The sequence below is a fragment of the Coregonus clupeaformis genome, chromosome 21, assembly GCF_020615455.1.
Source record: "Coregonus clupeaformis isolate EN_2021a chromosome 21, ASM2061545v1, whole genome shotgun sequence".
NCBI classification, from domain to species: Eukaryota; Metazoa; Chordata; class Actinopteri; order Salmoniformes; family Salmonidae; genus Coregonus; species Coregonus clupeaformis.
The window spans coordinates 41,454,956-41,468,341 of record NC_059212.1 but is presented as its reverse complement, the minus strand read 5'-3'; the positions used below and the strand labels follow the sequence as shown (position 1 = coordinate 41,468,341).

At 43.2% G+C, this 13,386-nt stretch overlaps 1 protein-coding gene across 6 annotated transcripts in view; it reads right to left on the bottom strand.

The window, feature by feature from the left end:
* The window catches only part of LOC121535649 (capping protein, Arp2/3 and myosin-I linker protein 3), a 47,766-nt gene extending 36,864 nt beyond the window's left edge, over nucleotides 1-10,902 (bottom strand). For all 6 annotated transcript variants that reach the window (XM_041842889.2, XM_041842895.2, XM_041842890.2 and 3 more), the window contains exons 1-2: nucleotides 10,498-10,902; nucleotides 8,832-8,926 (exon numbers count right to left, since the gene is read on the bottom strand). In XM_041842889.2, coding sequence (XP_041698823.2) covers nucleotides 8,832-8,926; nucleotides 10,498-10,555 — 153 coding nt within the window. In that variant the 5' untranslated portion in view covers nucleotides 10,556-10,902. The remainder of the gene's footprint in view (nucleotides 1-8,831; nucleotides 8,927-10,497) is intronic.
* Between the last annotated feature and the right edge of the window lie 2,484 nt (nucleotides 10,903-13,386).

Genomic DNA, 13,386 nt, shown 5'->3' with positions numbered 1-13,386 from the left:
TGATGGTAGCGCTCACCTTGTCTTCTCTGGACAAGGTGTTTTCCAGATGGCCCAAACAATCGGAAAGGGGATTCATCAGAGAAAATGACTTTACCCCAGTCCTCAGCAGTCCAATCCCTGTACCTTTTGCAGAATATCAGTCTGTCCCTGATGTTTTTCCTGGAGAGAAGTGGCTTCCTCGCTGCCCTTCTTGACACCAGGCCATCCTCCAAAAGTATTCGCCTCACTGTGCGTGCAGATGCACTCACACCTGCCTGCTGCCATTCCTGAGCAAGCTCTGCACTGGTGGTGCCCCAATCCCGCAGCTGAATCAACTTTAGGAGACGGTCCTGGCGCTTGCTGGATTTTCTTGGGCACCCTGACGCCTTCTTCACAACAATTGAACCTCTCTCCTTGAAGTTCTTGATGATCCGATAAATGGTTGATTTAGGTGCAATCTTCTAGCAGCAATATCCTTGCCTGTGAAGCCCTTTTTGTGCAAAGCAATGATGATGGCACGTGTTTCCTTGCAGGTAACCATGGTTAACAGAGGAAGAACAATGATTTCAAGCACCACCCTCCTTTTAAAGCTTCCAGTCTTTTATTCTAACTCAATCAGCATGACAGAGTGATCTCCAGCCTTGTCCTCGTCAACACTCTCACCTGTGTTAACGAGACAATCACTGACATGATGGCAGCTGGTCCTTTTGTGGCAGGGCTGAAATGCAGTGGAAAAGTTTTTTGGGGATTAAGTTCATTTTCATGGCTAAGGAATCATCAAAATTGAGGCAGCAGACTTTGAAAATTAGTATTTGTGTCATTCTCAAAACTGTACCACGACTGTACATGATTCCATGTGTTATTTCATAGTTTTGATGTCTTCACTATTATTCTACAATCTAGAATTAGGTAAATTTAGTCTGACCTGTTCAAACTTCAATACAGTGCCTTCAGAAAGTATTCACACCCCTTTGTTGTGTTACAAAGTGGGATTGTAGTAGTAGTAGTACCCCAAACATAACACTTTGTATTCAGGACAAAAACTTAAATGCTTTGCCACATTTTATGCAGTATTACTTTCGTGCCTTGTTGCAAACAGGATGCATGTTTTGGAATATTTGTATTCTGTACAGGCTCCTTCTTTTCACTATGTAAATTAATGTTAGTATTGTGGCATAACTACAATGTTGTTGATCCATCCTCTGTTTTCTCCAATCACAGCCATTAAACTCTAACTGTTTTTTTTTTTTTATAATTGAATGGTATTAGTACAGTGGGGAAAAAAGTATTTAGTCAGCCACCAATTGTGCAAGTTCTCCCACTTAAAAAGATGAGAGGCCTGTAATTTTCATCATAGGTACACGTCAACTATGACAGACAAATTGAGAAGAAAAAAAATCCAGAAAATCACATTGCAGGATTTTTCATGAATTTATTTGCAAATTATGGTGGAAAATAAGTATTTGGTCAATAACAAAAGTTTCTCAATACTTTGTTATATACCCTTTGTTGGCAATGACACAGGTCAAACGTTTTCTGTAAGTCTTCACAAGGTTTTCACACACTGTTGCTGGTATTTTGGCTCATTCCTCCATGCAGATCTCCTCTAGAGCAGTGATGTTTTGGGGCTGTCGCTGGGCAACAGACTTTCAACTCCCTCCAAAGATTTTCTATGGGGTTGAGATCTGGAGACTGGCTAGGCCACTCCAGGACCTTGAAATGCTTCTTACGAAGCCACAACTTCGTTGCCCGGGCGGTGTGTTTGGGATCATTGTCATGCTGAAAGACCCAGCCACGTTTCATCTTCAATGCCCTTGCTGATGGAAGGAGGTTTTCACTCAAAATCTCACGATACATGGCCCCATTCATTCTTTCCTTTACCGGATCAGTCGTCCTGGTCCCTTTGCAGAAAAACAGCCCCAAAGCATGATGTTTCCACCCCCATGCTTCACAGTAGGTATGGTGTTCTTTGGATGCAACTCAGCATTCGTTGTCCTCCAAACACAACGAGTTGAGTTTTTACCAAAAAGTTATATTTTGGTTTCATCTGACCATATGACATTCTCCCAATCCTCTTCTGGATCATCCAAATGCACTCTAGCAAACTTCAGACGGGCCTGGACATGTACTGGCTTAAGCAGGGGGACACGTCTGGCACTGCAGGATTTGAGTCCCTGGCAGCGTAGTGTGTTACTGATGGTAGGCTTTGTTACTTTGGTCCCAGCTCTCTGCAGGTCATTCACTAGGTCCCCCCCGTGTGGTTCTGGGATTTTTGCTCACCGTTCTTGTGATCATTTTGACCCAACGGGGTGAGATCTTGCGTGGAGCCCCAGATCGAGGGAGATTATCAGTGGTATTGTATGTCTTCCATTTCCTAATAATTGCTCCCACAGTTGATTTCTTCAAACCAAGCTGCTTACCTATTGCAGATTCAGTCTTCCCAGCCTGGCGCAGGTCTACAATTTTGTTTCTGGTGTCCTTTGACAGCTCTTTGGTCTTGGCCATAGTGGAGTTTGGAGTGTGACTGTTTGAGGTTGTGGACAGGTGTCTTTTATACTGATAACAAGTTCAAACAGGTGCCATTAATATAGGTAATGAGTGGAGGACAGAGGAGCCTCTTAAAGAAGAAGTTACAGGTCTGTGAGAGCCAGAAATCTTGCTTGTTTGTAGGTGACCAAATACTTATTTTCCACCATAATTTGCAAATAAATATCATAAAAAATCCTACAATGTGATTTTCTGGATTTTTTTTTCTCAATTTGTCTGTCATAGTTGACGTGTACCTATGATGAAAATTACAGGCCTCTCTCATCTTTTTAAGTGGGAGAACTTGCACAATTGGTGGCTGACTAAATACTTTTTTCCCCCCACTGTATATGGGGAGGGAGAAACCCTGTATATTCTGCACCAGGATCAGGGAACTCCTGTTGTATACGGGACACCACAGGTAGCCCTATTAACACCAGACAAAATGTTGATAGACACAGTATCTGTGAATTATATAGTATTTGCCCTGATGTTTTCCATTTAAATGATGTTTCATCACCTGCAGCTTATGTACATTATTATTGACTATTTATTGATTTTTTAAAAACATTTTATAATTTTTACATGGCCAACATCAACTGAGTGTTGAATGCTTCATATCCAAAGGCTGTTAAACTAAGTCTGAAATGCCCGTCAGCCAGCTATAGGGGCCTCCTGTAGCTCAGTTGGTAGAGCATGGCGCTTGCAACGCCAGGGTTGTGGGTTCGATTCCCACGGGGGGGCCAGTATGAAAAATGTATGCACTCACTAACTAAGTCGCTCTGGATAAGAGCGTCTGCTAAATGATTAAAATGTAAATGTAATGACAATGAAAGATTGAAGGTGCACATTGTTATATTAGCAGAACACTGTTATATGGTATTATGTAAAGGGTTGTTTATTCTACATGAACCTGTTACTACATTTGAAAGTTATCAAAACACTTAGTTTAGAATATCTACATAAATTCAGCAATTGCATTCTTCTCATCTAGGCTACCAACCTATTCAAAGCTTCCTCCGGCATCTCGCCATACATTTGCCTGTAGTCAGGGGCGGTGTGTTCATTAGGGCGATATGGGCGACGCACTGCCAAACGGGAAAAGGAAGGGATTTTTTTTCTAATCAATTATATCACGGCAACAGTAGTTATCAGTGTTCTAATCTAGACGTCTGATCTGCCACTAAATGTCCAATCAGGCTAAAGTCGTGCTTCAAATGGCCCTCGCCCTTTTGGGGCGATTTCAGTTAGGTTGAAAATTGCCCAGAAGTCTCTCTATAGACTCTCATGTAAAATCTATTTTTTTCAAATATCAGAGCTTTCAATACAATCTCTATGGGTTCCGGGAGGGCTTGCACTTACGCCGCTTTCGTCATACGTAACATAACCATGAACGTAACTAAGAAAAGAGCGGGTAGCAGCGTCAATCAATTCACGTACTACTGTCAAGATGGCTAGCGTTCAGTGCAACTCGATTGTCTCTTTGAAAGAAGTTCCTTTTTGTCGGCGAACAAATCAAGATAAATTGGCAACAAAACAATTAGGACCTCCCAGACCAAATTTAATAATTCAACAGGTTTCTACTAAAGGGGGAAAGTCCTACACCGAGGATTTTCCAAAAATTGGTACGAACGAAAAACCTGGCTAGCAGGCTGCGATGTAGCTAATGCAGTCTTCTGCTACCCCTGCTTACTCTTTCACCCTGAAGGCGGCACGGCAGACAGCACCGCTTGGACAGCGACTGGTGTAACGGACATGCACCATCTTTCAGAAAAGATTAAGAAACATGAGCTGTCAAAGACCCACATGGATAGCTGTTTGAGATTGTCTGCTATGGGGAGAGTGAACATTGCCACTCAACTGGATGAGGGATACAGGCTAGCTGTCCGCCGCCACAACGATGAGGTTAGCAAGAACCGCCACATCCTCAGCCGGCTAATCCAGTGTGTGAAGTTTTGCGGAGTGTTTGAGTTAGCTTTGCGAGGCAAAGATGAAACTGAGGGCTCCACCAACCCTGGTATTTTTCTTGGACTTGTCAACTTTGTGGCACAATTAGATGAGGTGTTTTATGGAAATGCATATTGTTTATGCAGTGTTGAGGAATGTGAAAGAACACCCTTGATTATTCTTACTGTGATAACTTATTTTGCTTTTGTAAGCCAACACTTTTGAGATCAGTCAATAAATGCTTCCTGTATTGACTTATATGCTGCCCCTGTCTTCATGTTGTTGCTGGACATATCTTTTTTAAAATGTGTGTAGGTCACCTAAATCATCAGAAAAATTGCCCCCCCTGAGAATTTTTTCAGGAGCCGCCACTGCCTGTAGTTATTGAACTCAACCTGCAGGAGGTTTGTTTGCTGTGATTGAGTTGGGGAAACCGCTGTGGGCAAGGTTCTGACAGATGGGTGTGTCTTGGTGGTGGCAGGGACACACCCAAATCAAACCACACCCCCAAGCCAATTTACGTTTGGCAGCTGTCATGGCCGCCAGCATTTCTTGAGGAGCAAGCCAAAAAAACTAGGCCAAATCAGCAGGTGCAGTTCCCCTTTAAAGGTAGTTTTAGTGTAGCTTAACGTCTTCCAGTGAGAAGTAATTGGTAGCTTGGTAAACTTTTCAGAGTAGCTTCGCCAACACTGCTTATAAATGCCTCATGAGCTTAGTTCAACCGTCGTACCCCATCAGAACCCAAAATAGAAGCTCGTAAATGTTTGTAAACAATGTAAATGTAAACAAACTGTATAACCTCACAAGGTAGTTAAAACTATATTTGAGGAATGAGTTACACTTCTCCAGGCCCATCCCTCAGCTTTTTAACAAAACTGAGGTGGGGTAACCGCTTTGTTATTGTTTCAATTAAGGATCTAGCTTTAACCTGGCTGTCTGAGACATACAGGGAGAATCTTAAGAGTCGAGTCTTAAAGAGAATCTTCAGTGACGTGAGTGTCTGTGATGGGGTCTGCAGAGGAGCCCTTCCAGCCATGATGGCACAAAGTAAAGTGCTCTCAGTTCAAAGAGCCAGAGCTAGGCAGAGCCAGAGTGGGTCTGTGTGGAGGGAGCAAGGCTGGGAGGGATGGAGGGAGCTTATATGAATCATAAGCCGTCAAGCTCTGGGCCTGCACTTCAAAACGAGACCCGCCATTCAAAAGGTGTCTCTGGGAGGCAACGAGTCACAGCTCTGCCTCCGGGAGACGGAGAAGCCACGGAGTGTGCGAGATCTGGCAATTCTGATCTGGGATCTCATCTCTCTGGCTCTGCCGAAGATGTCTTTTAAAGACATGTGCACCTGCACTCACAAATGCGTGCTCCCGCCCATACACACACACACACATGCGCGCACGTACTCACGGGGACGGGCACACACACAATCCCCAAGAGACACTAGGGACATTCTGCTTTCACCCAGGTGAACCCAGTATCAAAAGGACACAACCCTTCCATCTTCCTTGGCAGAGAGCCTGACAGAGTGAGGGCACAGCTGCCCCAGGTCCTGCTCTATAAGCAGCCTTTAAATAGCGAGTGAGCAAGAAAGAGATAGATAGGAGAGAGGAAGCAAATGAGGGAGAAAATGCACAGCTTAAAGAACACATCTTGGTGCAGATTTTGCTCACACAAGAGGCTGCACAACTCTAAATCAAAGAAACGTGCAACCGAGCCCTGTGGAACCTCGAAGGGCTCTGGCAGAGTGGAGGGGGAGAGAGAGTGGGAGGCAGGGAGAAAGAGGATGAGGGCTGCTGTCAGAACAGAAGCCCTCCAGATAAGAGCACTCTCATACAAATCTTAGCCAGTTGTACCCTAAGGGAGAACAGAGAGAAGGTCAACAGTCACAATACATATGCCTTCCAAAAGGGTATAGAGACTAACACATCCCTCTCTGTAGACAGAGTCATATCCCTGTAATAACATATCTATCATCAAATAAACAGATCAATCATACCACCATTAGATGCCTGCCGTCTACAGACATCGAACCATTACGGCATACCTCAACAGGTACTCGAACAATGATGTGGATCTGTCAACCCCTTTAGCTGAACCCAGAACTCACTCAGTCAAAAACATGACAACTGACCTTGATTCAATTCATTATGATGTGCTAATACAAATTGGAGCAAGGTATTCTGTTGTGTTTAAGATAAACAGTTATCTTTCTCTCCTGCCGTTGAATTTCTCTACAAGTAGCCTAAGCTGTCATGGAAGTGGACAGATCCCTCCTTGTAGCTTGTAGTTCCAGGAGAAGAGAGACATCTAATCTCATGATGAAGACTGAAAAGGAATGTGGAGATCTAGGTGGAGAGGAGGGCCAAAACATCCCAATGTGTTGGAGTGTCACACTAGCAATCACAGCCCAGAATTAGGGCCATTATTAGTGTGGAGTGAGGGAGCGGAGAACCAATGGAGGGTGAAATGGAGCGTCAGATGAAGATAAATAATGGACGCCAACGGGGCGACAAAAATGCAGCAATTGGGGCATCAAAACATCAGACTTCTTCCTTCAGTTCCATCGTCTCCTTTCTCCCTCTCCTCCGCTGCTCTGAGCTCTCATCCCCCCCTTTTCTCCTTGTGCCCCCCTCAACTCGCACTACCCCTCCTCCTCTGCCCCTCCCTCCTCTCAGTCTTTGAAGATGTTTTGTTCTCTGTGTGTGTGTGTGTGTGTGTGTGTGTGTTCCAGTTTGTATGTGCATGTCAGGGTGTGTTTGTGGGTGTGTGTGTGTCTGGGAGCATGTTGGTCCTCTTCTTAACATTGCCCTCGGCACAGTAAGGATGTCTTGCTGAGCATACCATGTCTCTGTCTGAATGAAACGCACTAGGAGGGTGAGACTGTTTGTGTGTGTTTGTGTCTGAGGCACAGCATGACGGCTGGTACAGTAGACGCACACAGACAGCTGGATACCAGAGAGAGAAAGGGCAGAAAGAGAGCGAAACAGTGAGAAAGACCGGGAAGGCGGGACAAACAGAGTAGATTCTCTGTAGTACATATTCAACAACCAGCTTACTACATGCATGCCTCTGTGTGTGTTTTATATACAGTACACTTTGTTCCAAAAACTCTGTCCATTAACAAACGTTTACATATGCACAATACACATGTAGGCCTGTCCCTGGTTGTACTGTATTTTACTTGCCATCATGTCATGTCACGCCGTAAGTATTTTGAGAAGTTGTATCAGCAAAACCCATTTAGACTAACATTCTCGTAAGGCCTAATTAAGTTCTGACATGTATAGGAGGGAGCAGAATGGTTCAATACAGCTTTATGTGTTGAGATAAAGATGGAGGAGGAGAGGAGGGAGAGAAGCGAGAGAGCAGGGAGGGGGAGGGCTGACGGGAGCGTAATAGAGGTGGACAGATACAGAGGAGAAAGGGAAACAAAGACTAGTCAAACAAAAATAGAGGAGGGGGGAGTGGTAATGACAGCTAGAGAGAAAGAAAGAAAGGCCAACCGCACAAATGAGAGAGGGGATGAGGGGTACAGAAAGAGGGGGAGAACAAGAATGACAGAGAGAAAGAAAGACAGAAAATAGTCAGAGTCCCGTCCATTCTGAACTCCCTTGTGTGCCATCTCTCCAGCACCAGTTAACACTCAGCAGGCAAAGGAAATGAGCTCATGTCCTCTTCTCACTCCTCTACCACCCTGGTGCCCAGTGTGTGTCATTAGTAACTGATATGGGTGACTAATTGAAGATGTCTCAATAGCAGCAGTGTGTATTGGCTTGGCTTGCACAAGCTGCTGGGACACCTCTCAGTACGCCTACACACCCAGTGGCATGAGCTCGCACACACACACACACACACACACACACACACACACACACACACACACACACACACACCTCTGGCATTGGAGGCACACTGCCACCTTAATAAAAGGTTGAAAGGATGGACTCAATTACCCATGGTGTCCAGCTGGCTCCTTACGCCTTGATCACATCGACAGAATCATTGCGCAAAAATGGTATGCAGCATCATCTGGATGTGTGCAACAAAAGTTAAATATTCCCCTTCTGCTACCATTTCTGTCAAGCCATCTACGCATACAGTTTGACGCATACGTATGTACCACACAGAATGCACTGCAACTGCCTCTGCAATGCAATGCTGCAAGGCAAACGCAGCATTCCATTGGAAATTAATGTATTTCTGGCGTACCAAAATGCAATGACGCTGTCGGTGTGATCGAGGTATTAGGGAGTGTGTGGAGCCACATTTTTTTTTATATTTAAAAATGGATTGAAATGTAATTGAAAGTTCAAAATGCACTGCATTTACTTGAGGTATAAAGTACAGAATTCTGCCAATAGAGTTTGATTGTGAAGGGGCCTCACCAGTATCCGGTCCTCTGATTTGCCGTTCTTGGTGTCCTGCTTCACAGCTCGCACAAACTTGATGGATTGTTTATCAATGAGCCTCCTGATGCTCTCTGTGGATAGAAGGCATCAAAGAAAAGTCAATGCTGCAGGTAAACTATTCTCACAAAAACTCTTACAAACAACATTACAAACACACCACCACCCTGTCACACACACACACAAAACAAGGGGAAACTGATTTTATATTTAGCCCCAGAGAGGAAACTGATATGATTCTGAATAGTGGAGGTACGGTATGAGACAAAAGAGAGAGCGACGTGTCAGATATTAACAAAATGTAATATGAAAGAAGTCTTATCAAAGATTGATCAAACAGTTGATATATCATCATATAACTGTCATATCCACAAGAAACCCTAAGCATTCAAACACTAAGACACACACATCCTTCTCAAACCCAGTCACTATCTACCCAGTCTCTCACTGGATAGATATATTCTTCATTCTCACTTGTCACATTCAATCAAATTCATGAACCTGGCTCTTCCCAATCCTCACATACCCTGAGAGCTTTACGAGCAGAGAAGAGGGGGATGGGGACAGAGGGCGAGACAAGGAAGGATCACAGAAAGACCAGCAGAGAGTTAATGCAGCTGTAATCGACGTTAATCTCTGTAAAACCCAATCACTTAAAGCCCTTAACACTGGGCATTCCCACAGACGGCCCGGCCACAGCATATGCTGCACCACCATTAGAGAGAGAAGGAGGGAATGGGAGAGAGAGATGGGAGAGGAGAGGATGAGTTAAAACTCTGCCTTGATTGTCTAATGGACCTGCTCAACACACAAACCTTCCTTCCGCACTCCCTGTACTTATAGCTGTGACTGGTCATTACAACAGACAGATGCAGGTGGAGGGGGGACAGAAACAGACAAGGGATTCATTTGCCGTCACGATAATTAACAGTGAGACACCCTTCTAACACCCTTCTGTCCAATTGTGTCAGTCAGTGTGTGTGTTTGTGTGTGTCAGCCAATTCCATTGTGTTGGCATGTGTGACCAATGTGAGTGTGATTGTGGTTGTCACAAGTGTGTATAAATATAACTATCCCTCTTGCTCTGTCTGTCTGTCTGTCTGTCTGTCTGTGTTATGAGCAGTGGTGTTCTGAGCGCTGCACACCCTCAATGCAGAAACTCATGCCTGCATGCTTCACACAAAATGCTTATTCGCACAGAACTCCCCCCCACACACACAAACTAATATTTAAGCCACATCAAAGCACCCAGAGACGCACCCACATAGGCCTTACCCACAAAGCGCAAGCAAGCATTTGCAGTAAGGCACACAAACCAACTCGCTGCTGAACGAAATGGGAATCAAAGAACCGTTTACAGTATGATTGTTTATCGTATCAGGTTATCATTATCGATGTAGGCTTACACAGCCATTAGCCTGCCCTGGGAGCGCATGTCATTTGCATGCGGCAGCGGCACTAACATCACACAAGCGCAAATAGATGCCAAAGAGTGAAATGTTCAATAAAATAACCATTGGAATTCATAAGAGCGATAAGCTGCGTAACATGCGTACTAAATACACTCAGCCGAATAAATGCGGTCTTTCGGCTACAGCAGTGTCGAGCTTGACAGTGATTTTTAAAAGAACAGTTTTGCGCTTACCTGTATTTTCCCTGCTGACGTTAATGAAGCCTGCAGCGGTGGTCTCTTTAGAGGCCATTGTGCGCTCTGACTCCCCCCCTCTCTTCTCTTCTCTTCTTCTCTTCTCTTCTCTTCTCTTCTCTTCTCTTCTCTTCTCTTCTCTCACTCCCTCTCTCTCCGCTTCTTATAATCAAGGGAGAGAGCTGCTAATGCGTTTCCAATGGCAATCCGAGCGTAGCGCGGCCGACTCCAGAGAGAGAGAGATGCGTCAGTTATTTTTTAAAGGTCCAATGCAGCCATTTTTATCTCAATATGAAATCATTTCTGGGTAACAATTATTACCTTACTGTGATTGTTTTAAATTAAAATGGTAAACAAATATACAAAAATCGTTTTTTTATCAAAGAGCAATTTCTCAAGCAAGAATTTGGCTAGTACTGTCTGGGAGTGGTCTAAGTGGGGATGGGAAAACTGAAAACTTATTGGCAAAGAGGTTTGGCTTCACTTTCTTATTGGTCTGTTAACTAATTTACCGCCTAGTGATGTCAGGCCAAAACTCCATCCCACCAAAACAGGCTGAAATTTCAGACAGTCTTTTCAAACAGCTCTTACACTAAAAGGGCATTATCATATTTTTCACAATTTCACAGTATTATTCCAACCTCATAGTGTGGAAATATTTATAAAACACAGGAAAATCACGTTTTTGACTGCACTGGGCCTTTATTAAAGAAAAAGATAATGATGGTAATCTCAAGTCTCCACAATCTCAATACTAATACTAATGACTTTGATACAATGTTAATTATAATATTTATTACCTTAATTACTAATGACTTTTGCTTCATTAGACCAAGAACTATTGGCTTATTTTATTAATATAAAGAAATAGCCTTCAGTAGACATAGGCCTACCGCCCATGGTCACCCTTGGCCATGAAGCCTGTTTCTTCTATGTGAGCTGGATGATTGCCAACAAGTAAGCTATTATACCATATGGTAATACGTTTAGAGGTGAAAACTGGAGAGGCATTGAGGAAAATATGTTGAGACTGTTTCAAGGGCAATCCAGGTTCTGGCCATTTAGTTATCTGTATTGGAATCAATATTTTTGAAGATGTAGATGCCTTCACGTAAGATAACAACATATTACATTGCATCAATCTTCACAGTATGGTACAGACATGAGTTTTGTTAAGTACAAATCCATTCAGTTTGCAGACACTACCCCCTCCCTTTGTACTCTTGATAGGATTGGTAAAGAGGAGTACAAAGGGCTCGAGAGGCCAGGTTGGATCAAGCAGCAAATAAATCCCAAAGCAGAAAGAGGATCATTCCCCCCATCGCTTGTCAAAGCCATTTCAAATGCAATTTCTGTGATTGTTTCACTGCATAGTGTGTACCTCCCTCTCATGCCTTTCACTCATTCTACACTTAGAGTAGCGAGTGCATACATGTTCTTATTAGTTCCTACTGGTCCCCCGTGGGAATCAAACCTACAACCTTGGCGTTGCAAGTGCCATGTTCTACCAACTCAGCCACACAGCACTCCGCAGACTGAAGTGGACAATGAACCCATGCGTGTGAGCATGCATCATGTACAGTGCCTTCAGAAAGTATTCACACCCCTTGACTTTTTCCACATTTTGTTGTGTTACAAAGTGGGATTAAAATGGATGTAAGTGTCATTTTGTTGTCGACGACCTACATAAAATACTCTGTAATGTCAAAGTGAAAAATTCTAACATTTGTAAAAAATAAAAATAAACACTACTAAATTATATCATGATTAGATAAGTATTCAACCCCCTGGGTGAATACATGTTAGAATTACATTTGCCAGCGATTACAGCTGTGAGTCTTTCTGGGTAAGTCACTAAGAGCATTCCACACCTGGATTGTGCAACATTTGCCCATTATGCTTTTCAAAAATCTTTAAGCTCTGTCAAATTGATTGTTGATCATTGGTAGACAACCATTTTCAGGTCTTGCCATAGATTGTCAAGCAGATTTAAGTAAAAACTGTAACTCGGCCACTCAAAAACATTCACTGTGTTCTTAGTAAGCAACTCCAGTGTAGATTTGGCCTTGTGTTTTAGGTTATTGTCCTGCTGAAATGTGAATTCATCTACCAGTGTCTGGTGGAAAGCAGACTGAACCAGGTTTTCCTCTATGATTTTGCCTGTGCTTAGCTCCATTCCATTTCTTATTTATCCAGAAAAACTCCCCAGTCCTTAACTATTACAAGCATACCCATAACATGATGCAGCCACCACTATTCTTCTATGGAGAGTGGTACTCAGTAATGTGTTGTATTGGATTTGCCCAATACAATTTGAACGTAACACTTTGTATTCAGGACAAAAAGTTCATTGCTTTGCCAATTTTTTTGCAGTATTACTTTAGTGCCTTGTTTTGGATGCATGTTTTGGAATACATTCTGAACAGGCTTCCTTCTATGCACTCTGTCAATTAGGTTAGTATTGTGGAGTAACTACAATGTTGTTGATCCATCCTCAGTTTTCTCCTATCACAGCCATTCAACTCTGTAACTGTTTTAAAGTCACCATTGGCCTCATGGTAAAATCCCTGAGAGGTTTCCTTCCTCTCTGGCAACTGAGTTAGGAAGGACGCCTGTATCTTTGTAGTGACTGGGTGTATTAATACACCATCCAAAGTGTAATTAATAACGTCACCATGCTCAAAGGGATATGCAACGTTTTTTATTACCCATCTACCAATAGGTGCCCTTCTTTGCGAGGCATTGGAAAACCTCCCTGGTCTTTGTGGTTGAATCTGTGTTTGACATTCTGTCCACGCAACTTATTATGTGACTTGTAAAGCTAATTTTTACTTGCCATAACAAAGGGGTTGACTCAAGACATTTCAGCTTTTTATTTTTAATTAATTT